This window comes from Meleagris gallopavo, chromosome 1 (genome assembly GCF_905368555.1).
Source record: "Meleagris gallopavo chromosome 1, MGAL_WU_HG_1.1, whole genome shotgun sequence".
NCBI lineage: Eukaryota > Metazoa > Chordata > Aves > Galliformes > Phasianidae > Meleagris > Meleagris gallopavo.
Genome location: NC_139404.1, coordinates 46,515,540 through 46,539,725, shown reverse-complemented (window position 1 = coordinate 46,539,725; position 24,186 = coordinate 46,515,540). Strand labels below are relative to the sequence as shown.

General features: G+C 37.1%; 1 protein-coding gene across 2 annotated transcripts in view; it reads left to right on the top strand.

Moving 5' to 3' along the window:
- Nucleotides 1-24,186, top strand: part of BLTP3B (bridge-like lipid transfer protein family member 3B) — a 52,353-nt gene that overhangs the window by 21,315 nt on the left and 6,852 nt on the right. For both annotated transcript variants that reach the window (XM_010709419.3, XM_085223721.1), the window contains 11 exons: nt 146-316; nt 1,902-2,082; nt 3,445-3,528; nt 9,299-9,481; nt 9,572-9,669; nt 11,470-11,611; nt 12,334-12,527; nt 14,602-16,106; nt 16,534-16,709; nt 18,096-18,232; nt 19,706-19,856. In XM_010709419.3, coding sequence (XP_010707721.2) covers nt 146-316; nt 1,902-2,082; nt 3,445-3,528; nt 9,299-9,481; nt 9,572-9,669; nt 11,470-11,611; nt 12,334-12,527; nt 14,602-16,106; nt 16,534-16,709; nt 18,096-18,232; nt 19,706-19,856 — 3,022 coding nt within the window. The remainder of the gene's footprint in view (nt 1-145; nt 317-1,901; nt 2,083-3,444; nt 3,529-9,298; nt 9,482-9,571; nt 9,670-11,469; nt 11,612-12,333; nt 12,528-14,601; nt 16,107-16,533; nt 16,710-18,095; nt 18,233-19,705; nt 19,857-24,186) is intronic.

Here is a 24,186-nt window from a genome sequence, read left to right as displayed (position 1 = left end):
AATCTTTTAATTAGTAAGAGATGTAATACAAACTATTTTAAATTATATTCAGTATGCAAGAGATCTTCTTTTTAGGAACTTTGGGGTTTTAGTCAACCTTTTTTTTTATCATTTGATTTGTGAAACTCAAATTTTTATTCTACAGCTAAAAGACTGTAATGTAGTGGCATCAAAACTGGTTCTGATTCTGGATGACTTGCTGTGGGTTTTGACTGATTCCCAGTTGAAAGCCATGGTGCAGTATGCCAAATCTCTTAGTGAAGCCATAGAGAGATCAACGGAACAGAGAAAAAGCTTGGCTTCTGAAACAACACAGGTATGAGGCATGTTTTAAAATTCAATACAGTCTGGTCAATAGATTTTTGAGAATGCAAGTTTATTCGTTTTCATTCAACTGTATATCCTGAATTACATTAGAAATGATCACATAGTATAAAATACACTTTATTTTACAAGGTTTTGTGTACTGGTGTCAGGAAGGAAAATTCCATTTGTTTATCCATGTACCGAGTAGTTTGACTTCTGTTTTACTTAACAATTGATTACTTAGTAAACTTCTTCTCAAAATATGTTCTGGTTAATAATTAAAAAGAAACAAATTTGAGAGACACTAAAGTAATCTCAGTGTGTAGTTAGACATGCTTACTGTAATGGTTTAAACTGTTTTCATGTTACTGAAATACTAGGATTTAATAAGTGCTTTCCTTCTTACAGCTGTCTTGTTGGAGCACATAATGAAAGATAATTCTACATTCAACAAATATGTGCTGACATAGGTCTGATATTTGTGCTGCCTCTAAGATAGCCTTATAAAAACTTTTGTCATCTTTCAGATGACAGCATATAGCAGACTAGACCAGTTGAGGCTTTGTTCATGAGTGCTGTGGGAGGGATCTGTTGTCTGCGAAGAAGGAGCACAAATACACTGATAAAAAATAGTTCTAGAAAAACAATTCAATACTAGGAACTATAGAATTACAGAATTACCAAGGTTGGAAAAGACCTCCAATATCCAACCATTCACCTACCAGCAGTATTTCCCCAGTAGACCATGTCCCTTAGTACAACGCCTAAACGTTTCATCAACGCCTCCAGGGACTCCAATCTGAGTCAGTAATTTCTGTAACAACCTTCACAACAGAATATATGTATTTCTTCTGATGTATCAGATATTTCATCCCTCTCATCTCCCTATTTGGGAGTGCTGTTTAGGCATGCAGATTCACTGGTGAAGGTTATCGGGCTTACAACCAAGCAGTGTCTTTACCAGGAAGAAATGAATTTAAAGTTTAGGGTGCAAAGGTTGTGTAAAGAATAGTTGAACATGAACTTGTACTGTAGAATCTCATACAATAAAACTGGTGTACTGTAATGCAGAGTTCAGTAGTTGTGGTGGTCCTGATGACTTGCAGAGTGATTCAGCTACAGCAATCACGCAGCTGTTACTGAGCAGGGAGATCTTGATTCTTCAATTGTCTGTACATACATCTTGCTAATTGCCTTACTGTGGTGCTACCTCATGTTTGACCACATAGTGGTGTAGTTTGAGAAACGAAATGAGTAGAATCCAAATGGATGTTTTTCTGCTAGTTTCTTGAACAGCTTGCAGTAAAATTTAGGGAAGCACTCATGCTGCAGTCATCAGGGTGTAAAAGGCATGGGGGAAGGGAAAGATGGGGCATGAATCATCATTGCATCTTTGTGACACTTAGCCAGTGTTTCAACTTAGCTGTATTCTAAAACACTATTCGTAAATCTCTTTAATGATCCAAAGTGTTCATATATGATGTGGATATTTCTTTATTTGAAGGATTTGTTTTAGGTAAGAAAAATATTGTGGTGGTTTTATGCTTGATGGAATGAATAAAGTTCTATGCATTGATATGACTAAATATTTTCAGAGCTCAGCTCCTGCACCCAGCTCTCAGCAGGTGAAAGCACACCAGACTACAGCAGCACCTGATCAAAATGATGCAATAGTAAAATTGTTTAATGATTTTGATGTTAAGGAAACTTCTCATCACTTAGTAATCTCCCATTTGGACCTACATATATGTGATGACATCCATTCTAAAGAGAAAGGTAACTTTTATTTATTTATGTACTTATTTTATGTAACATATCTGTGAACCGTAATTGTCCTTAGAAAAAATTTTGAAGAATCTAATAATGTTAATTAACAGTTTTTATTTTAGAGTAATTGTCTTCCTGTGTCTCTAGGCACATCTAATACTGGCTAGATACATTTGTCAAGACAAGGTTTCATTACTAAGTGCAGTTATTTTAGAATAAATGTAAAAAAAAAACAAATCAGAAACCAAAAAAACACATGCTAACAGTCCAAGTAGCTTCAGTTGTTTTCCTGTCTTGTAGAAACTGATTTTGCCGTTTGTTTCTGCTCATTTTCCTTTGTATGCCAGCTTTGCTGGGTTCCCAGGAATGCTGTGGCAGTAGTACTCTGGCTTGAGTCACTGTAAAACCTGCTCGAGTAATATTCCTTATAAAATACAGATAGTTTAGATAATAAAAAAGCAACCCTCTCTGTTACTGATTTAGAGAATTTAGGATGTTCTGCAATTGGGAAGAATGAAACAAATGTTCTGATGTTGTCTGCAGTATATGTTCTTATTTTTTCTGTAGTCCATGTACTTCATTAATGAGAGAGTACTGCAGTGGACCATATTTATAATCAGGAAAACAAAAAGACAAATTACATTTTTCATGTTTTTTACAGTGATCAGAAGAGGATGATATATCAGTGTTGAGGAGATGGCTAGTTGTTGGAAAATGTGTGAGGGATACAAGGTCCACTGAAGAAGAGAGAGAAAAACATAAAACTTAGTGAATATATTTCTCTGATTTTGGGAGATACTTGTTCAGAAGCAGAGCATAAGGCTCTCTACCTAGTGATAGATATATTTCCTATGTCTGCTTAAGCTGGAATTTATTGTTCCTGTCAAGATTTTTTTTTTTTTTTTGATCCATTACATTTTTTTCTATGAAGTTTGAAATTTAATAGTGGAAAAAACAGAACTGAATGCTCAGAAACTTTCTTCACCGCAATAATATCTTGTCAGATAAAAAAGATCGTATTTTCAGTATTCTGGAAAGTCAGCCTATTGTCTTTGAATTACTGATCAAAATCTTCAGTATAAAGAGTTTTCATTCAGGAAAACTTCAGGTGTGTGTGTATAAAGAATTGCATTTACTGTTTGGTAGCATTTAAAGCAATATGCAGTTGTTAGTAATGACTGAATACAGAACATAGATCTGATGTATAGAAAGCAGCAAAGACCACCAGAAAGAAAATTTTGAGGGAGATTAGTGAGGTGTTAGTGAGAGCAAGTAGAAGTAATAGCTGTTAAGTGTTTCAGAGAACGCTTGAACATGAGAATTACGATCCTAAATCTAAGGTTTGCAGAGCAGCATTGCTTTATTTTACAGATTCAAATAGACGTGTAACAGGAGGAGCCATGCAGCTTTCTTTCAGCTATTTAACGGTGGACTATTACCCCTTTCACAAAGCAGGTATGAACATGTTATGCATTACCTGTGCATGTAACTATGTAGCTAAATTACTAGCAACAACTGCAAGAACAACAAAAGAAGTATATGTATAAGACTTATAATGTTGTAAGCACTTGAAATGTACACTTTCAACATGCAAGATGAAACAACAAAAGCAACAACTTGAAACAAATTTAATTCCTGTAAATCAACTGTTTTATGCCAAAAAGTTTTCCAGTTCACTGTTTTTTTTGCCAACAAAATGGTGTTTACACATTTCTGACATGGAAAGGATTGTTTTGACAGCAGAAAGCAGTACAGCAGATTGAGAATTTGCTAGCTGGTTATCTACAGGAATCAGATGCAGCCTTTTAATACAGCAGACTTCTTTCTGTGTAGAAGTCTATAATTTTGTAGCCATTTATAAACAATACTCGTGTGTTTTTTTTTAACTTTGCTAAACAAGAATGCTAGTGTGTAGAGAGCCAGTTGTGCAGCCTTTTTTAAGTTCTTAGGGAATTGTTATTGAACAGACGTTATCAATTTCCAGCTAAGCATTTCCTTCAGATCATTTCTAGTAAATGTTTTTCAGAAATCTGAGAAAAATAATAATTCCAGCAGCTATTAACAAGGAAGAGATGAAAGTAATCTGCTGTTGAACTTGAGATCAAATTCAGTACAGTGAAGGAAGTTCAGTTACTTTGGAGTGATATCGAAATGCATTAAAAATATGAACTAGCAGTAGCTTGCTGCAGGTGCAATATCAAAGGATTCCATTCACAACCATAAGTTACATTTCATTCATAAGTGATCCCTACTATGCTTGGGTGAGAGCATAATCTCACTACTTATGCTTTCTGTGAGATCTCCTCTAAGAAAACATAGAAGACAGAAAATAAATAATAATTAGATTTTCTTTTGGAGGGATTTTATTTTGGAAGTTGAATGCAGAATCTTGGACAGGCATGTTGGAAGCTGACTAAGAATACTTTAAAAGTAATGGGTATGAGGGACTTGACTCCCACTGCACAAAACCGGAAGTAGAAAAAGTCATCTGTAGAGCAAATGTGTTCTCCTGCAGTTTTAACTGATGTTTTGCACGAGCATGTTTGAGAAACAGCTATGATAAAACTCTGTCAAAGGTTTCTTTTTCTGGAAGAAGTTGTCATCTTTGTATTAGAATAGTGTATTAATTCTATGGGCAAACTATTGTCACAGGTGGGAGAGACCTTTTACACAAGGGAAAAAGGTTACTAGACTGTTCTGCTTTGTACTTTTCTGGCCTATGAAATATTTAGAAATGCCTCTTTTGGTATAGTATTTCTGGAAATTAAAATTAACCCTTCTGGAAGAAGCTCTTAATAATTAATAATCTTTGCCGATTGAGCTCTTGTGGGTTTTTGTTGGTTTCTTAGTTTGCTGTTGACCACAGCAAGACCAATGGGAATGTGAGGCATAATTGCCATAAGGCAAACTTGTAATCCATTGAGCATCAATCCTTCCAGCAATTAGCCTTTGATAATAACTTAAGGCAAGTGAAACAGGATTGGACCCATTGACTGTAGTAATTGAAGCATAAGCCAGACTGTTGGATTTTTTTAAAGGCTGTCTGTACAGCAGTCCATCTCTTTATTTGTCCTTCCAGAATTGCTCTGGAAAAATTGCTTGTAGCAGATGTTATCTGTGCAGCTGATGTGCTGCTGGATGACAATCAGAGAAAGCTACTGATTTGCCATGATGCAGAATGTTTTTTCAGTCCAAGAAATTCTTGATCAAGCAGATACATTGAGACAATATGAAAAATAATATAGATAGATAATGATATCTTCCTGGGCAATAAATTCAGATGTATCAACATCAGTGCTAAACCCAATAAAATGCTGTTTTCTTGTTACAGTCTGGCTTATCTCTTCATTTTGTTACAGATAAATGTGGCTATGATATCTCCATGTATAGAACTGTAGAGTAATTGAAGGTGGAAGGGACCTCTGGAGGCTGTTTAGCCCCATCCTCTATCCCTAGAACTATCTATCCAACTAAAGCAAGGTCACCTAAAGTAAACTGCCTGGGATTGTGTTTAGTTAGGTTTTGAATAGCTTCAAGGATAGAGCCTGTACAGTCTCCCTGATCAACCTAAGCCCGTGTTTAATTACTCTCACAGTAGGAAAGCTTTTGTTTTGTTTTGGTAGGATTTTCTGTATTTCTTTTTATGCTTCTTGCCTCTTGTCCGATTAGTAGGTACCACTGAGGAGAATGTGACTCCATCTTCTTTACCTTCCCATCGGGTATTTATGCACACTGATGAGATCTTCTGAGCCTTCTTTTCTCCAGAATGAACAGTTCTAGCTGTCTCAAATTTGCCTACTCTGAAATATGTTCCAGTTTCTTAAGCAAGTTGTAACCTTTGCTTTGTTTTGCTCCACTATATCCATGGCCTTGTAGTATTGGGGAGCCTAGAACTGAACCAAGCACTCTCGATATGGTCTCACCATGGCTGAGCAAAGGGCAAAAATTGTTACTCTTGAGCTGCTGGGAGTGTTTTTCCTAAACAGTCCTAGATGCTGTTGACATTGTTTGCCTCAAGGACACGTTGCTGATTCATGTTCAGCTTGTTGTCCACCTAGATTCCTAGCATTCTTTCTGCGAAGCTGGTTACTAGCTGGCCATATCCTAACCTATACAGTTGAATGGAATATTTCTGTCCAGGGCTTGGATTTCTCTTTTTTTTTTTTTTTTTTTTTTTTTTTTTTTTTTTTTTTTAACTTTCTCTTTGTTTTTGTACCACCTTCAAAGCTGCAATCTGTGCTACCATCCGGGTCGTTAATGAACTTACATTGGCCCCAGTAATGACTCTTAGGGTACACCTCTATTGACTCCCTCCAACTGGACTTCATACTGATCTTAACATTTTGAAATCAGTTTAGCCAGTTTTCTATCCACCTCACTATGTACTTCTCTAGTCTATACTTCAGCATTTTCTCACTGAGCATGTTATGAGACTAATGTTGAAAGCTTTGCTAAAGTCAAGGTGGGCAGTGTCAGCTGTGTGTTCCTCATCCACCAAACCATTCATCTTATATTAGAAGGCAATAGAGTTCGTGAGGCATGACTTCCGTTTCATAAATTCATGTTGACTGGTCCCAACCACCTTCCTTTCCTCAGTGTGTTTTGAAATAGTTTTTAGAATTGTTTGCTCTTTTACCTTCTGAAGAATTGGGATTGACTAGGCTCCCTTTGTTCTATTTCTTAAAGATAGGAATAATGCCTTCTTCCAGTCCTTTGGAACCTGTCTTGATCACCATTCGTTGGTAACCTTTCAAAAATGATTTAAATAGCTTCCCCATGACATTAGCCAGTTTTCTCAGCTCTCGTATGCATCTCTTCAGAACCCCGTGGACTTGTATGTGTCTGATCTATTTAAATGTTTCCTAGATTAATGCTCCTTTGCTGAGGGGAAGACTTCCTTGCTTCTAACTTCCACATTGGTCTCAGGGACCTGGGAGTTTGGAAGGTAAGTGCTAGTACTTTGAAGAATGAAGCAAAGAAAGCACAGGGTACCTCTGCTTTCTGCATGTGCTTTGTCTCCAGGTCTCCTACTCAGTTAAGCAGCAAGCCCAAGTTTTCACTAGCATTCCTTTTGCTGCTGGTACATTTGTAGAAGTGTTGTTTATTGCTCTTCACGTGTCTCACCACATATCACGTCTACCCATAAGGTCAGCTTTGACATTCCTATACTTATCCTCTGTATTCTTTCTGGGTTACCTGATGCTGCTTCCATTTCTTATATCCTTCTTTTTTGTATTTGAAATTAGCTCCTGGCTCACCCAAAGAGGCCCCTTGCTACTTTTGTTTGATTTCCTGCTTTTCAAGGTGGACCGTTCTTGGGCTTGTAGTTGATTCTTGAATATCCACTAGCTCTCCTGGACAGCATTATATACCATGAAATTAATTCAAGTACACCAGTCTGCCTTCTTGATGTCCTGAATTGTTATTCTTCTTTTTGCCTTGTTCCTTCACCTCAGGATCCTGAAGTCATAATCTCATGGTTGCTGGAGTGACTTCATAAGCCTGCCCAGTTTGACTCTTCCGTTCCCCCCAACAAGAATCGGGTCTAGCAGAGCAGGTCCTGTCTTTGACTTCCTGACTACTGTTAGAAGGCTCTCATCACTGCACTTTGCCCTTTGGAAACCACATAGATTGCTTGTGTTGTAATGTGTTGTCATTCCAGCAGATTATGGAGTGTTTAAAGTGTGCCTTGAGAACCAGGGTTTGTGAAAATGATACTGCTTCCCCTTGTCTGAAGGGTGCCTCATAGTGTCTACGATTAGATAGTCTTTATCAGATATCCACCATGTTGTTATCCACGTTGGTCTGCCCTGACCTATAAGCTCTGAGTTGCCTGATCATTCACACCAAGGCAGAGCTCCATGCATTCCTGCTGCTTTCACAGTAAGGGAAACTCCCTATGCTTTCCTTCTCAGCCTGCTTTTCCTAGAGAACAGTATCAATACTTGGCAGCATTTCACTTGTATGTGCTATCTCACTGTGTTTCTGTGGTTCCTGTGAGATTATAGCCCTGCAACTGCATGCAGATCTCTAATTCCTCCTGCTCCCACATGCTCCTCATGTGCACGCGTTAGTGTGCGGGTGCTTCAGAGAGACACTACCTGTCCTGACTTTCAGGAAGGCTATGAAGCCTTTCTCTCCAATGCTGCTGTCCTGTAGTTGTGTGCAAATGTTTGAGGTAACCCTACTTTTTCCCTGTTTTGGAAAAACACAGCTTCATGGACTTGAATTTAATGTACCTCTGCCTTCTTGCACTCGTGCTGTTTTCTTCCCTTCTTTCTTCTTTCTTAGCTAGAAAGATGGAAATAACCATCAGAAAAGACTAGAATGCAGGAGGATGGGGTGAAATGTCATCTCTTGTGATACATTTCTCTGTTGCAGTGTCTTCCATGTGAAAGTCTTTACATTCAGACTCGAAATACTTTTCTCCAAGTCATTTTCCTGTTTTAATACCAGCTATATTTACTCATCTCTAGCATTAGTTCAAAATGAAGCGAGCTTTTACATGCTGATATTTGAAGAACAGTGCGTGACACTTGGTAGAAATTATTTGTATTGCACGCTTATTATTGAACAGATTAGTAGACTGTATTTACAGAGTCTGTTAGAAGAGATCTCAATTTTTTTCAGTTGTTTGAGTGCTTTATCAATAAAAACTTGTCAGGAATAAAAGAATTTTTTGATTTTTAAGGCTGTGTCTGATTGTGCTTATCTTCTTGGTTGTGTGCCATGAAAGTGCTAAAGAAACAAAACAAACAGTACACTTCTGAAAAGGGACCAGCAACAACTTCGTCTTAAAGTTTTGGTGGGAAAATTAATATTAGGAAGAGTGAGTATGGGAATGTTTTCCTGTTACTGGCCCTCACCTTTTTTTCCTGAATCAGTGGGGTTTTTTGCATCTTCTGACATAAGAAATCAATGTCTCATCAAATTTCTCTGGACTAGATATACCAAGTGATGCTTTTTAGCATTAGTTAGTGGTGTTAAAAGATAGGTAGCAATGTTATGCCATTTTCGGAGTGAATTTACAAAGCTGTGTGACTTGCTTTTTATGCAGTGTATAACTTGTTATAACACCTGTTTTAACTTCTGTTGTTCTATAATTGCAGCATGCAAAGGGATTATATTTTGAATAAAAGTATAAAAGTGAAGTAGTGAAAATTTGTTACCCAGTTAGAAGCTTGTTTACAAATGAAATGCATTAGTATTTTCCTCTTCTTTTCAGGAGACAGCTGCAATCACTGGATGCATTATAGTGATGCCACTAAAACCAGAAGTGGGTGGGCCCAAGAGTTACTAAATGAATTCAAAAGTAATGTTGAATTGCTTAAGCAGGCTGTGAAGGATCAAGGCATAGGTTCTCCTGCCACATCACCACCTGCTGTATCTCCTCAAAAGCCACAAACAGGTACTCTGCTTCTATCTCTAATGCTCTAATTCCATTAAAACTATGCTGGGGATGACTGTTGTTTTCATTGATTCCATCACTTTCTTTCAGGCAAGGAACAGACACTGAAAGGAACTTCCCAGCAGCCAAAGGGCAAACTGATGTCTAGTCCTGTTGTGGTTAGACTTGCGGATTTCAATATATATCAGGTATGCTTCTTTGAGCTTAGAAAACTGGGGCTACTTTGACCTTGACTGCTGTGTATGTTTTTCAGGGAGAGATCCAAAGTCCATTGAAACATAATAGAAGTCTTTCTACTCATTATTGGATTAGACCTTTATGGACTTGCTTCTACTATGTTAAAATTGGTGGATGTTTCCTTACTGACTTTGTATTAGGAAACCTTTCATAATCATGTTTTAGATGCAACTCCTGCCATCCCAGAAATCCTGACATTTTCACCCTTCATTGTTCTTTCTTAGGTACCTAGAATTTTAATGTGTGGGTGTTTTTTTTTTTTTTTTCATGCTTCTCTTATTGCTTTCCTTTTCTAAGTGCTTAGGTTTTCTTTTCGTTTGTTTTTGCTTTTATGAAATGTTCAGTGAAGGCTTTTATTGTTCTCCAACACCTCTTTCACCTAGTGAGATTTTGAGTATTCTTTAACCATTATTTTATTATTTGTTTCAGTTAGCAGTTTTAGTTGCTTGCTTTTTGTGCAGACAAGGCAACTGGAGAAGGAATGTAATTGTGAAATGGTTGTGGTATTGGAGGACTTAGTCTAAATTTCAGGTCCTAACAAAAATACCAAGTGTGTTCCTTTAGTCATTGTTACTTCTGCTTGCTCTTGTTCCTTTTTCCAGGGCTTTTAGTTGTATCATTTCTGGTAGAGTAGAAGGTTGGAGCTTTCCAGTTGCTTCCAGGAGCTTTCATCTGGGTTTCAAGTGTTTCTGTAATATTACTTTGTACTGTCAGTGTTTTCATTTGTCTTCTGCTCTTCAGATGCTTGTTGTCTTCTCCTTCCTACACAGCTACCTTTTCAATGTTTTTAATGTCATTTTTTCTATACAATTTACAAAAAGCTATTTTTCTGGATAGGTTTATCTGTTCCATTACTTTACATTTGTGTTAATACAGAGATATTTGCAATTTCAAAACAGCTACATGGAGTGAAGCAGACTTATAAAGGTTATCTATTCATTATTTCCAGTGAAAATAATACAAATATATCATCATACATTCAATATTAGAAAGCTGTCTAACCAGATTAGCAGTCAGACCTGAAAAGTGTTGGATGAAAGAGCTTTGTTTTGGGAATGTATATTTTTAACTATGGTATGTTTCATGAAATTTTGAGTCAAATATATATCAAAATGTGATGTCTTTATTGATTTTACAGTTTACATTGGAAGAAAACAGAAATGATAGATTATTGTTCTGTGATGTTTTGATTCTCCTGTAAAGTAGACCTTTGGGCACAGCTGAACTTAGACACCCCTGCTAGAAACGTGCTGAACAGCTTGCTTAGCAGTCTACAGTCCACAATTGGCCCATATGTTGGAATTTGTCCTTTTGGAAGTGCAAGGACATCATAACACTTTTTGTTAACAAACTTATCTAGCTTATCCCATGTCATCTAGATATAGGACCCTTTTGGAGAGCTGGTATACAGATATGCCATGTCCTAACATAATTGCTTATATAGAAACTTTAGCGTTTCCAATAAACATATCAGTTTACTTTAGACTTCTACTGAATGCCTTTGAAAGTGACCTGCTTCACAAGAGTGAAAGAGATCAGATACCATTAATACTATTTAGTTTTCTTGTGCAACTATTCTGTGCAGACTCCTTCTACTACAAGGCAACTGGATATTTCTTGTTTGGCTTTATGTAGCTGGGGTTCTACATCTGCAAGCGGTGAAATGTTACCCTGCTAGGGGAAAGCTTTGCAACTACTGCTGCTTAATGATTTATAAAACGTAATGTATTAACAGAGTTAATCTTCTACAGGTCTCAACAGCAGACCAGTGTCGTTCTTCCCCTAAAACTTTGGTCTCTTGCAATAAGAAGTCACTTTATCTTCCACCAGAAATGCCAGCTATTCATATTGAGTTCACTGAATATTACTATCCAGATGGAAAGGACTTTCCTAGTAAGATACATATATATTTTTTAATCAATATATAAATCTAGTATGTAATTTTCACTTTTATGAAGCTTAATATTAATTCCAGGTTGATGATCAAAAATAGTTAATGTTTTTTTTTTTTTTTTTTAAATGAAAAGGGCACAACACTGCTTCATTTCTGCTCTCACAAATCCCTATAAATACTGGCTTTTACAGGCATAGTTTATTGTCTGAAAACACACAATGATTTTACTGAGACATTACTTGTTCTTTACCATACGCCGTTTCTGTAGTTACACTGTGTAGCTACATAAAAACTCCAACTACTGTAGTTGTATCTAAGATGCAATAAAAGATCTGCAGGAGCTCACTTCATTTATGTGTTATGGGCTGTCCCTGTTCTATATTACAGAAATGTCAGTGGTTTTCTTGGGGATGGAACATGAGGGCAGCAAATCTCCTTGGTCCTGCCCTTCTCTGGTAATGAGGACAGTCTCCTCCTCTCATCTGATTTCACTGTATTTTAGTAATTTAAAGTGAAAAATTCAATTTGTTGCTTCAGGTGAGGGACAGGTATATTATTTTTTAAGCATCCCCTATCCAAAAGAGTAGGTTTCTGTTACTCTGATGTAAAATACAAGTGAAAACAGGACTCTACGCTTATTTTAAAGAAAAAACAAACAAAATCCACAAAATCCCTAAATGTTTTACGTGTTCTAATGATTTTGTTTTGTCTTCTCTTTTAGTTCCTTGTCCAAATTTGTATGGCCAGCTGAATGCTTTACAGTTCACCCTGGATGAGAGAAGTATTCTTTGGCTAAACCAGTTTGTGTTGGATTTGAAACAGAGTCTTATTCAGTTCATGGCCATGTACAAGTTAAATGACAATTCAAAATCAGATGAACATGTTGATGTCAGAGTTGATGGACTAATGTTAAAGGTATAATGCCATTAATGAGGCATTTTGAGGTTCTTTGCAAGAAAATAGTTTTACTTTGAAAAGCTATTAGCCAAGCAGCTTAAGGAATAAATGAACAACCCATGCAGTAAACTGCAATGCTCTAGGGAAAGTATGCAAATATGATTTGAAGGCAAACTTCTTTCTTGGTACTAATTAATCTATGTCCTATGGTGTTTTCTTCTTTTTTTCTTTTTTTTTTTTTTTTTTTTCTTTTAGTTGAAGGTCTAAACCAAGCCTATTAACAAAAAATATTTCACTACGTTTATTTCACTGTGTTCAGTAAAGATTACATTGCAAAAGAAAAAACTTCAAATCTTACATTAAGATAACTATATTAAACTAGCAAAAACCTCATGTTTGCAAGTAACCTTCTTTGCTCGTCTGGTTGTAGCATATCAGAGCCCTCTGGTTATGTTAGAGAATTTCTGGGATAAAGAAACTACTCCATTTGAAGGCACGTGTCCTTCTCCAAAACCCACTTTTACCATTTTCTGTTTCACAGTGGCCCTGTGCTGTAGTTCAGGTACAGAAGTCTGTTCTCTGCATGTTTGTTCCAGAAGAATGGCAGTAGATATTACAGCTATACATCAGCTTTTTGTTTTCCTTGTCTTCTTTGAAACTGAAGGTTTGTCAAGCCATCGGTTGTTTTTGTTTTTTTTTTTTCTTCCTTCCAAGATTCAGAGGTGAAAAAAACCATCTTTTCAATAATGTCCACAGGAGAGTTTTCAAAGGTTCTAAAAATTTAGCAGCTTGTGGAAAGACTGTTGCCTTCTTAAGGCTCTCATTTCATGCTTAATGTATCTCTAAAAGGGTCTGATGAAGTGATGCTGAATGAAAAGATGATTGAGGGCTAACGACCAGTCAGCTACAAGTACAGGCTGACAAAATATTTAATGACTGTATGTGAATAGCCCACTAAACTAAGAGAAGGTAGAACTAAAGTACCCATCAATTCCTCAAACTCTGATTCATATTATTTATTTAATTATATCTTAATTGCATTATTTTTTTTTCTTTCTAATGAGTTAGGATATTTGCATATTATACTTAATTACTACATAGCTACATATTTGGTTATTTTGTTCTGAGTCTTTTTATTTAGATGGGAAAGCTTAGTCACTTCCATCTTTTAAGTGTAAGGATGAATTTTTTACTCTGATCTTTCTAGACAGAATATGAGGATGTGTTATAACACAAGGTATTATCACTGATACTAGCAAAATGGGTGTGGACAGAATGTTATATTAGATACAGGAACAGGCATTAATACTCATTTCTGTTAAAACTCAAACTAAAGGTGTTCAGGTTAAAAGTAAGTCTAGAATACTCTCATATTTTGAGTATTTTTAGAAGTTGGAGTGCACTATTTTTTTCAGATAATTGTCACACAACACCTCTTCTGTATTCTGCAATGTTAAGAGTATTACCTGTGTTAGCATATATATATATATATATATATATATATATATATATATTTAGTTTACAGTGCAAATAAAATAGTGTAGTACTCAGTGCAGGGAAAAACCCTATCTGACAAAGTAGATTTAAAACCACAGGATTAAAATTTGGAGTTCAAAGTTTTAAATACTTTGAACACTTGCAGAAACTTTCTACCAAGCCATTTCTCAATTCAACTAAGAAATTAGAAAATTTAGCCTAACACAGCTGTCCTAAATTTAAGTCTTTTGGAGAAGAAAAGTGTGAGTCCCATGTGTTTTTGTAAAAGCATTGAATTTTTGATACTGCATGATCTCTTTTAAAAATTAGAAGAAACATATAATTTCCAAGCCTGATGCTTACGTTGTTGTGGATTGAGGGCCTTTTGTCTGCAATGAGGGACTAGGCCCGCCTCACTTTTCCCCCCACAGGAAAACCGTGACACCTTGTTCCTTTATTAGTGTACTTGTTTACACGCTAGTGTACTATTAGTGTACTCAAAATTCTAATTACATTCCTGTATTTTAGCTCTTGTGGTGGCTGCTATTATTAAATTTTTAATTGTATAGTTAATTTACATCTTTATAACTAGATGAAATATATTTCTCTCTTGCAGTTCATAATTCCAGCTGAAAATAAACTTGAAATTCACAAAGATCAACCTCGTGCACTTTCCATTCAAAGTTCAGAGATGATTGCTACAAATACAAGATACTCACCAAACTGCAGGCACTCTGATCTGGAAGCTTTGTTTCAGAACTTCAAAGACTGCGAATTTTTTAGCAGAACTTTCACAACATTTCCTAAGTCCCAGAAGAATTTTAATCTCCTACATCCAATCTTCCAGAGACATGCTCATGAACAAGATACTAAAATGCATGATGTTTATAAAGGTTATATCATCCCCAAATTGAATAAATATGCGTTAAAGACATCTGCAGCTACTGATGTTTGGGCCTTACATTTTTCTCAGTTTTGGATAGATTATGAAGGAACGAAAAGTGGGAAGGGGCGACCAGTAAGCTTTGTGGACTCATTCCCTCTTTCACTTTGGATTTGCCAGCCACTACGATTTGCAAAGTCACAAAAAGAGCTTTTATCACACAATCAGCCAGCTTTTAACATTCCAAAAAGTGAATCTAGTGAGCTTGCTAATAGACTTCAACGCAAAAAACTTCTAAAAGAATATTACAGCAGTGAGACAGAGCCTTTGGCCAATGGCATTCAAATGTCTCATTTTTCAGACAATTCAGGAGTGCTTTCTGAAAGCTCTTCCTCTGATGCAGATGTGCATGTTCTTGTCCACGTTCAAAAACATGTAAGCATGCAGATCAATCATTACCAGTATCTTTTCTTGCTGTTTCTCCATGAATCTCTTGTATTGCTTCTGGAAAACTTAAGGAATGATGTAGAAGCAGTGACAGGAAAACCTGCAAAGCAAACAGATATCTGCATTGGGTTCCTATTGAAAAGTGCAGAATTAGCCTTACTACTCCACCCAGTGACTCAGGGAAACCCGTGTAAGTCTCCAGTTGTGGAAGAAGGAAGTCCCATGGCATCAGAGCTCTCTCCTTTGGGGAATGGGGAAGCTCTTACTTCAGAAAACAAGTTAGTCAATAATAAGATGGAACAAGGTGGTATTAATAATATTGATTATGTATCTGACTGTAAACCTACGAATGCCGAAGTTAAAGGCGTTTTAATGGATCCTCTTTTGTTTAAATCAGACAGTACTATGGATTTTCAGAAAGGAACGTCATTTTCAGATGATGCATCAGATAAAGGTTTGGGAGATACCAGTGAAGGAGGAAGCAGTGGACTTTTCAGTAGAAGTGATTCAGAGGAGGTCTATGGACCTCTAAGTGACAGAAGTGGCTTGCATCATAGGGATTCACTGTCCATTTTAAGTAAGAGAGAAGATTCTACAGAATTTTTCACTGATAAAGAGGATGACAAAAATATGTTCTTAAATAAGTTAAATGAACTGGAAGGTACAACTGAAGCCTGTCTTAACCAAGTCACTGACTTGGAAACAGAAACTGCCTTAGAATCCGAAGAGCTTGAAATCAGCAAAGAGAAGGTGGCTTCAGTTAGAATGCTTGCATCCCAGTCTTCATCAAGGTATGGAAGATCTAATACTAATTACTGCTATTTCAAAAATACTTCTCTGTCTTGTCCATGTCTTTTTGATAATGATCAATGAAGGTGAACCTATCTACCATCTAATAGATGAAAATTTTAAAAGTGTATAAATTCTGAAGATATGTGATAGCATTCAGTAAAAGATACAATGAAAGTGAAAATAAAATTAATTGGCTTAAACAACTTATTTAATTTAAATGTTATAAAGTATGTGTTGAGAAAAATATTGGCATGCATACAGGAATGCATGTTGTTTCTTTGCTTGATTGTTCCATGCTAAAGGATTGTAAAATAATGTGGTTTCGGTTTTTTTTTTCTTGCCTGGCTTAGATGACTTCTCTAAAGTAACTTCTAGGAAATTCCCTTAAGGTGAAAAAATAATTTCTTATGTCTTAATGTTTCAAAGTGCAAAGCCTAGGGATCGCTACCCATCCAGCCTTCCCGCATTCTCTGTTTCCTACAAGAATATGAAAAGAAGTCCATCACAGGTCTCTCTGGATACCATCTCTATTGATAGTATGATGCTAGAGGAGCATTTAGCGGAGAGTGATGGAAGTGATAGCCAAAGCTTTCTAGAAAAAGGTAAATACGCTTAACAAAATGTTTTTAAACAATGCATGAAAATGTTCATTACTAAAATGATATTCAGATGGATTGTGGTGCAGCAAATTCTGGATATGTTACAGCACTGTTTCTGGTAGCTCCACTGGTGAGTAATACCAAGCATTTCCACAACACGTCATCTCAAGGGAAAGCAATTGCATGTGCTACTTAGATAGTGCAAATTAAATTAAGCACAATGTAGTTTTCATCTCTTGAGGAGAGCTAATGCATTGCAGCTCTGTATTGGAACACTGAATTAAGCAAACTGTTTCCTGCTTTGCTTTAAGCACTTGCTTCAGCTGTAAGTTTTTACAAACTTGTGCCCTGAAACTTGAAGTGGTAAAGGAGCTTCAATTTTAATAGTAGATGAGGGGTGGAGGAAAAAAAAAAATAAGGTTCTCACTAGTACTTGTCATGCCACCTGGCAAATAACTTGGTAGTCTACTTGCAGCTCATTCCTTATAAAGCAGTTCATACGTACTGACTGTGTAACAGCAAATGCTTGTTTAGTTTTTGCTTATCTTGCATGAGTCTTTGGTTCTGATCTATGTGGAAAAAAATGAATTTATCAATATAATTGTCTCTATATAGTCAGCAGCATTGTGGTCTTGTGCAACTAATGATGTAATGGATGAAGTAATTTTCTAATGTCAGGAAATATAATAAGTAGACATTACCTGTTTTCTAATGAGTTCTACTTTTGAATTATAATGACAGTAATTTTGTCTATAGATTTATTGTTCTAGGCCAAAAAGAAAGAACAATAATTCTTCACGTGCAAACCTGTTATATGTTTTGGATTGTAGTATTCCTGCATATGTAGGAGTGTGCTATAAAATAAATCTTCCATTTTTAATAACCTTTTATATGTCTTTTTAACTTAAACGCTATTTAACTGCAAGATAAGTCTGCGTGCTTCCTAGTTGTCAAGGAAACAGTAACCTCAATGATCACTCTAATGAAAAAAATATGTATCTCATTTCTTTAAACATAAAACTGCATTTGCTTTAAAGGTGCTGTATGGTATTCTAGATACACACCTTGGAATCCTTAACCTTTTTTCTGCTGAATTAGATTGATATTTGATTTAGAAAACTAAGAAAGGCCCTTCACAAGTTTTCAGGCAATTCATATAGAGTGCCATTTCATTTTTGTTACCACCCTGCCTTAATTGCATTCCTCGTTGTATGAGGAATAGATTTGGCAGTTCAGTCGTAGGTATTTGTTTAATAAGCTATTCAGCTCATTTTTTAAAAATGAGTTTGTGCATGCATACGTTATCAGATGCTGACTTTATTCTTAATGCAACAGTGATTCAGGCTATGCTGTGTTAACTTTGCATTTTTTCTGGTGTGTGTGTGGAAGGTATTACAGCCACAAACTATCAAAGCCCATCAGAAAATGCCCATGAAGGAGGCACAGTGATTGAAAATTGTGATGGGTCATCTCCAGATGCCATGAGTGCTGCTTCAGAGAATGCCCATGAGACTAGTGAAGAAATGGTAATACTATTGAATTCCATTAGAGTACATGGTTCAGTAAATTAAAGATGAAAACAGAGCAAAAATGAATACTTTCTGAAGGGATTTTCAAGTAGTTTGGGGAGGTTTTGTTAGTACATTATGTAGGCCTGTAGAACTGGTGCAATTATGTACAAATGAAGATTATAGTCCAAGTTCTGCTGAGCATTCTCTATCCTTGTTATCTCCTCTGTAGCTACCATTAATAAATGGCAGTAGCTATTTCCAATTTAAAATCTTTCTGTGTTAGTACACAGCAATATTTTGTAACATCATTGTGTTCTTTTATGCTCTTAAGTATTGAATATGGTATTTTTAATGTTTTTTTCACACTGAGTTTAGATTAACCATTATAATTTAAAAGTCTCTTAGGTGGAGATGTTTCCTCAGCACCATGTGACATTCTGTAGTATTTGCAAACAGGAGCTTGCCAGTGGTCCTCCTGGCTCAGATGAGAGATGCTTTTTGTCCAGAATTATGTCAAGACAATGGCCACTGTTTAGTGAGGACAGTAAGAACAGGGGATATAGGGAAATATCCTCTTCCTCAGACATCGTGCAAGCATCATCTTTCTTTTGTTTGCTTGTTTACTTCCTCCTTCCTGGTCTTTACGCTAATCAGTACATCTTCAGTTATATTCTTGTATCAGTTAAGATCGTGAACCAGAAACCCAGGGATGCATGGGTCAAATGAAATGGAGTGAATTTCATTTTCACTTAAAAATAAAAACAAATGAAAAAAACATAGCTCATTTAAGTGATTGGTTCCTTCCAAATAAGCTCTCGTTTACTTCTGTGTATGAGTAATATGGAGAGTACTAAGTTCATGCAACTCGTTACACAAATATATGCTGGCATGTTTGTTCTACATGCAGGATATACCAGGAAAAAAACAAAATTGAGCCCAAATTTGTAGTAATGATGATGCATCGATGGATGGATCCTAATACCAAAGCCGACTATTGATACTGGCTTCTACTTTTTTCAAAAGACATGGCAAATAGAGGAAAAAGGATTGGCTACTGAGCAGATTGCTGAAGTTTTGTATTCTGTGTTGATTCTTTATCTTGGTCTGATTCAGCACTGAAAATGCTTGGTTGTCCTTATGATATGCAGGAATTTCAGTGCATCCTTAGAAAATATTGAGTATGACACAGGCCATGTATCAAGAGTGGGGAAAGTCTGTCTCAGGACTTTTATGGCCAGTTCTGAATTGTTATGGTGGGTTATGAATACAAGACTGTAGTCTGAGCAGACAATTGAACCAACCTGTTGTCAATCCAATGGGTGCAAAAAGAGAAGAAGAAATGAGAAAAAATTCTGTTACTCTTCTGATATGGATAGAAAGATTCTATTCTTTTTGAGAGAGGGGAGAAAGTTTTAGGCAACTTCATAGACAATAAACAATATAAGTTAAATTTAAAATGTTGGTTTTTATCTTATTTTTTGTTGACAGATGTCTGTTGTGGTTTTCCAAATATTTGGTGTTAATGGTGAAATTGACATCAGAGGGGAAGACACAGAAATATGCCTTCAGGTCAACCAAGTGATACCGAATCAACTTGGAAACATCAGTGTTCGACACTATCTTTGCAACAGAACTGTAGGTAAGAACTAACAGTGAGATCTTAATTAAAAGAAAAACAAAAATCCACATTTATTGTATTGAATTCTCCTGATTAATTTGCTTTTTTTTAAAGCTCATCTAAGTTGCATTACATTTTGTTATTGTTTCATCAAGATAGAGTTCTGTTACTGCTCTAATGATGCTTTGCTTAACTGTACCTTGTCTTAAAAGACTGTTTCTGAATAGAGTTTATTCTTTTCTCCAAAATGCTTTCTGTGTGTTAAAGCCCACAGATTAAGCTAATTTATAAATTATGATTTAAGAAAAATGAAAACTGACCCTTTACCAGGAAAGATGGCCACTGTGATGGCCTTTTTTTCCTTTCTATTTTTTTTTTTTTTTAAATCTTGATGCAAATGTAGTTTCATGCCATGTATTGGCACAACTAGATCAACCAGTGTATTAAGTCAGAGCTGTTCTTAGGTATGGATCCATGTATGTTCTCTGCCAGAAAACCTAGTTCACATACTGTGAGGTTTTTTTCTTGGCTTGCTGTATTGGCATGCCACTTTGTCACAATTTGTTTTCCTCCCCTTTGCCAGCCTTCTATACAGATTGCTGGATGCCAGCTCTGTTGCAACATAGGGTTTTGGGGGTGGATCCCCAGTGCACCTGCCTTCTGCTTCTGGTTCAACTCTTTTCGTGAGAAAAAGTTACAGCAGTGCTTGACTGCCATTTATTTCCAGCCTTTCAGCAGTATGGATTTTCTTCAGGAAGCTTGGTGATGCAGCCTGTGATGTCCTAGCTAACACAAAACAAAACAAAAAATGTATTGGTAACCTGAGCAGCTGTTGCATGATGTTGCAATTGAGTTCTTGCATCTGAAGACGAGAGGGTGGTCCAACAGGGGAGTATTTATGTCTGACTGTCAGTTCATGCATCAGCAGACAGCTTTGGTTATCTGTCATGTCGTTATGAAAGCAAGAGGGACTAAATAGAAAAAACAACAATAACAACAAAAGCAACCACACGTGCTACAACTTTTTTTAGCTCTAATCCAGACAGATGGGATTTAGGTATTAAAGTCCTTAAATATTCCTGAGAGGAAGAGGAACACTCTGCAGCAGAGACTGTACACTTGGCTTTGTTGAATCTCATGAGGTTCTCCTGGGCCCACCACTCAAGCCTGGAATTTGACCAAGCAGAGTGACAGTGTGACTTATGAAATAATTGTCCGGTTTTCTACAGTTTTGGCCTGTGCTGCTTCTGGTTTAGAGTATCAAAAATCTTTACACGCTGACACTGTGAGTGGTTACTATAGCACTGCAGGAGCAATTAACAATGTGCCAACTATGCCTTTTCAAAATATGTTCACGTAGTGCAAACATCTTTTCTTTGACAGGCAGCCTAAGTGTGTCTGTAGAGACGTGATGTATCAAAAAGCTTATGTCTCATGAATGTAATGTGATCAGCAGAGACATCTTGGAATTTTAACCAAGTGCCTTGTGAACTGGGTGCATAATTTCAGAAGCAACACTAATTCTGTGAAGTATCTTTTTTTTCATTTGGAGATGTGCAGGATAAGCATTACTGAATACATATCTTTTTTCCTTTTTTTTTTTTCCCTCCCTAAGTTAGACATTACATGTATTGCTAACAGTGGAGTGTGCAATGCTTTAAATTGTGTAGGAATCTGTGACCAAGAAATGTAGCTAACTTGCAACTCATCAGCGTACTAGTTTCTTTGATTGTTTTTGTAATGCTTGCCAGATAATTCAGAGTAGGTTATTTCTGAAACAGAGGGGTAAAGGGTAACAAATATGATATGCTTTATGACTTAGTGTTAGCAAAGCAGTCACCACAGGAAACCATAAGATCACAGGATAATTGCCCTCATTCCTTACCTTCATTTTCAACTTGAGCTTTTGTCTCTCAATTAAGAACCACTGTGAAGATCCTGGCTTGGTCTTTCTTGTAACCTCATCCTAGGTATTGGAAGACTGCTTGTAGATGTCCCCTAAGCCATCTCTTCAGCTTTACTTTTATAGTTGCTCATACTTACACAACCAGAAATGAAGAGGGAAGATTTCAACAAACTGCATATCAGTAATGTGAGAAGAGCATAAAGAACAGGATAAAACAGGCTTGCCAGCGTGACTCCCATCTACAAGAAGGGCCATAAGGAGGATCTAGGGAACTACAGACCTGTCAGCCTGACCTCAGTACCAGGGAAAGTTATGGAGCAAATCATCTTTGGTGATATCACACAGATCGTGTGTGGCGTCCAGGGGATCAGGCCCAGCCAGCACAGGTTCATGAAAGGCAGGTTGTGCTTGACCAACCTCATCTCCTCCTATGACTGAGTGACCAGCCTGGTAGATGAGGGAAAGGCTGCTGAGTCTAATCTACCTAGTCTTCAGCAGAGCCTTTGACGCGTTCTTCCACAGTTTTCTCCTGGGGAAAGTGGTGCCCATGGCCTGGACAGGCATACCCTTCTTTGAGTAAGGAACTGGCTAGAGGGCCGTGCCCAACAGGTTAATGGAGTTAAATCCAGCTGGCGACCTGTTACAAGTGGTGTCCCCCAGGGGTCGGTACTGGGGCCCATCTTGTTTAATATCTTTACTATTGACCTAAATGAGGGGATTGAGTGTACCTGTTTACCCTCAGTAAGTTTGCAGATGACACCAAGTTGGGAGGTAGTGTCAATCTGCCTGAGGGTAGGTAGGAAGGCCCTTCAGAGGGATCTGGATAAGCTAGATCGCTGGGCTGAGGTGAATTGGATGAGGTTTAACAAGGCCAAGTGTCGGGTCCTGCACTTTGGCCACAATAACCCCACGTAGTGCTATAGGCTTGGGGACGAGTGGCTGGATGACTGTGAAGAGGAAAGGGAGCTGGGGTGTTGGTTGATACTCGGCTGAACATGAGCTGACAGTGTGCCCAGGTGGCCAGGAGGGCTAACGGCATCCTGGCTGCATGAAAAATAGTGGCCAGCAGGAGCAGGGAGGTAATCATTCCCCTGTACTCAGCTCTGGTGAGGCTGTACCTTGACTACTGTGTTCAGTTTTGGGCACCTCACTACAAGAAAGACACTGAGGCTCTGGAATGTGTCCAGAAAAGGGAGAGGTGAGAGGTCTGGAGCACAAGTCTTATGAGGAGTTGCTGAGGGAGCTGGGATTGTTTAGTCTGGAGAAGAGGAGGCTCAGGGGAGGCTTCATTGCACTCTACAACTTCCTGAAGGGAGGTGGTGATGAGGAGCAGTTTGGCTTTTTCTCCAGGCAACGAACAGGACCTGAGGAAATGGCCACAAGTTATACCATAAGAGGTTTAGATTGGACGTAAGGAAAAACTTTTTCTCTCACTGGAATGGCTGCCCAGGGAGGTGGTGGAGTTGCCGTCCCTGGCAGTGTTCAAGAGGCATCTGGATGAGGAGCTACTAGATATGGTTTAGTAGCTTGTGGCAGCAATGGTAATGAGAGGACAGTTGGACTGTATGATCTTGTAGGTCCTTTCCAACCTTGTGATTCCATGATTCTGTGATTTTATGTAAAGAAACACAAATAGAAAGGAAGTTTTACTCCATCTTTAGTTTTAATCTTATACACTTCTTTTTTCTAAATTCTAAGCCCCTATGTATTGGATATGGCTGATGTAACCAGAGTTTAAACAAAAAAGCATCTCTATGAAAAAAAAAATCTCATTTTAATTCTGTCTTCAAATCTGTTTAACAGGTGGATACCCTACTAATATAAACAGATATAATTCAGATGGTTTTACTTGAGTTATTTTGTTTTCAATTATCTTCCTAATTTCAGTGCTTGCTTCATAATAATTGCTGTGAACATACTTTTTTGTTATATAGATTGTTTTGCTAAGTCAGCCATCGCAGTGATAGATATGACTTCAAAAAAATCTGTTGGGGTATTTATTTCTGGTGATGAACCCTCTTTTTCTGAAGTACAAATGGATATTGGACTTATTTTCTCAATATCTCATTGCCATAAATCTTTTATTTAATTTCTAGAACTGTTCAGTTGAATGTTGCAATTGTCCTTACTGGTTAAAACGTCTGAATCTAACAAGAGAATGCCAGTTCTTTTAAAGTTCAAATCTACTGCTACAAATGATAGAACAACATATAGTCACATTCTCTATCTTAATTGCTGTTTATGTTCCTGTGTGTTACAAAGTAATTTGCTGTGTCAGGAAATTCTACCTTTCTAAGAGAATACCTGCTTTCCTGAGAGTGTGAACTGACTTGCAGGTTTTTCTGAATTAAAATTGAAGGAGTTGGTGGAAAAGTATGAAAATAATTGCTCTTTGATTGTCAAGGCATTGAGAAAATACATATCTTTTGTGTACAATAGTACTTC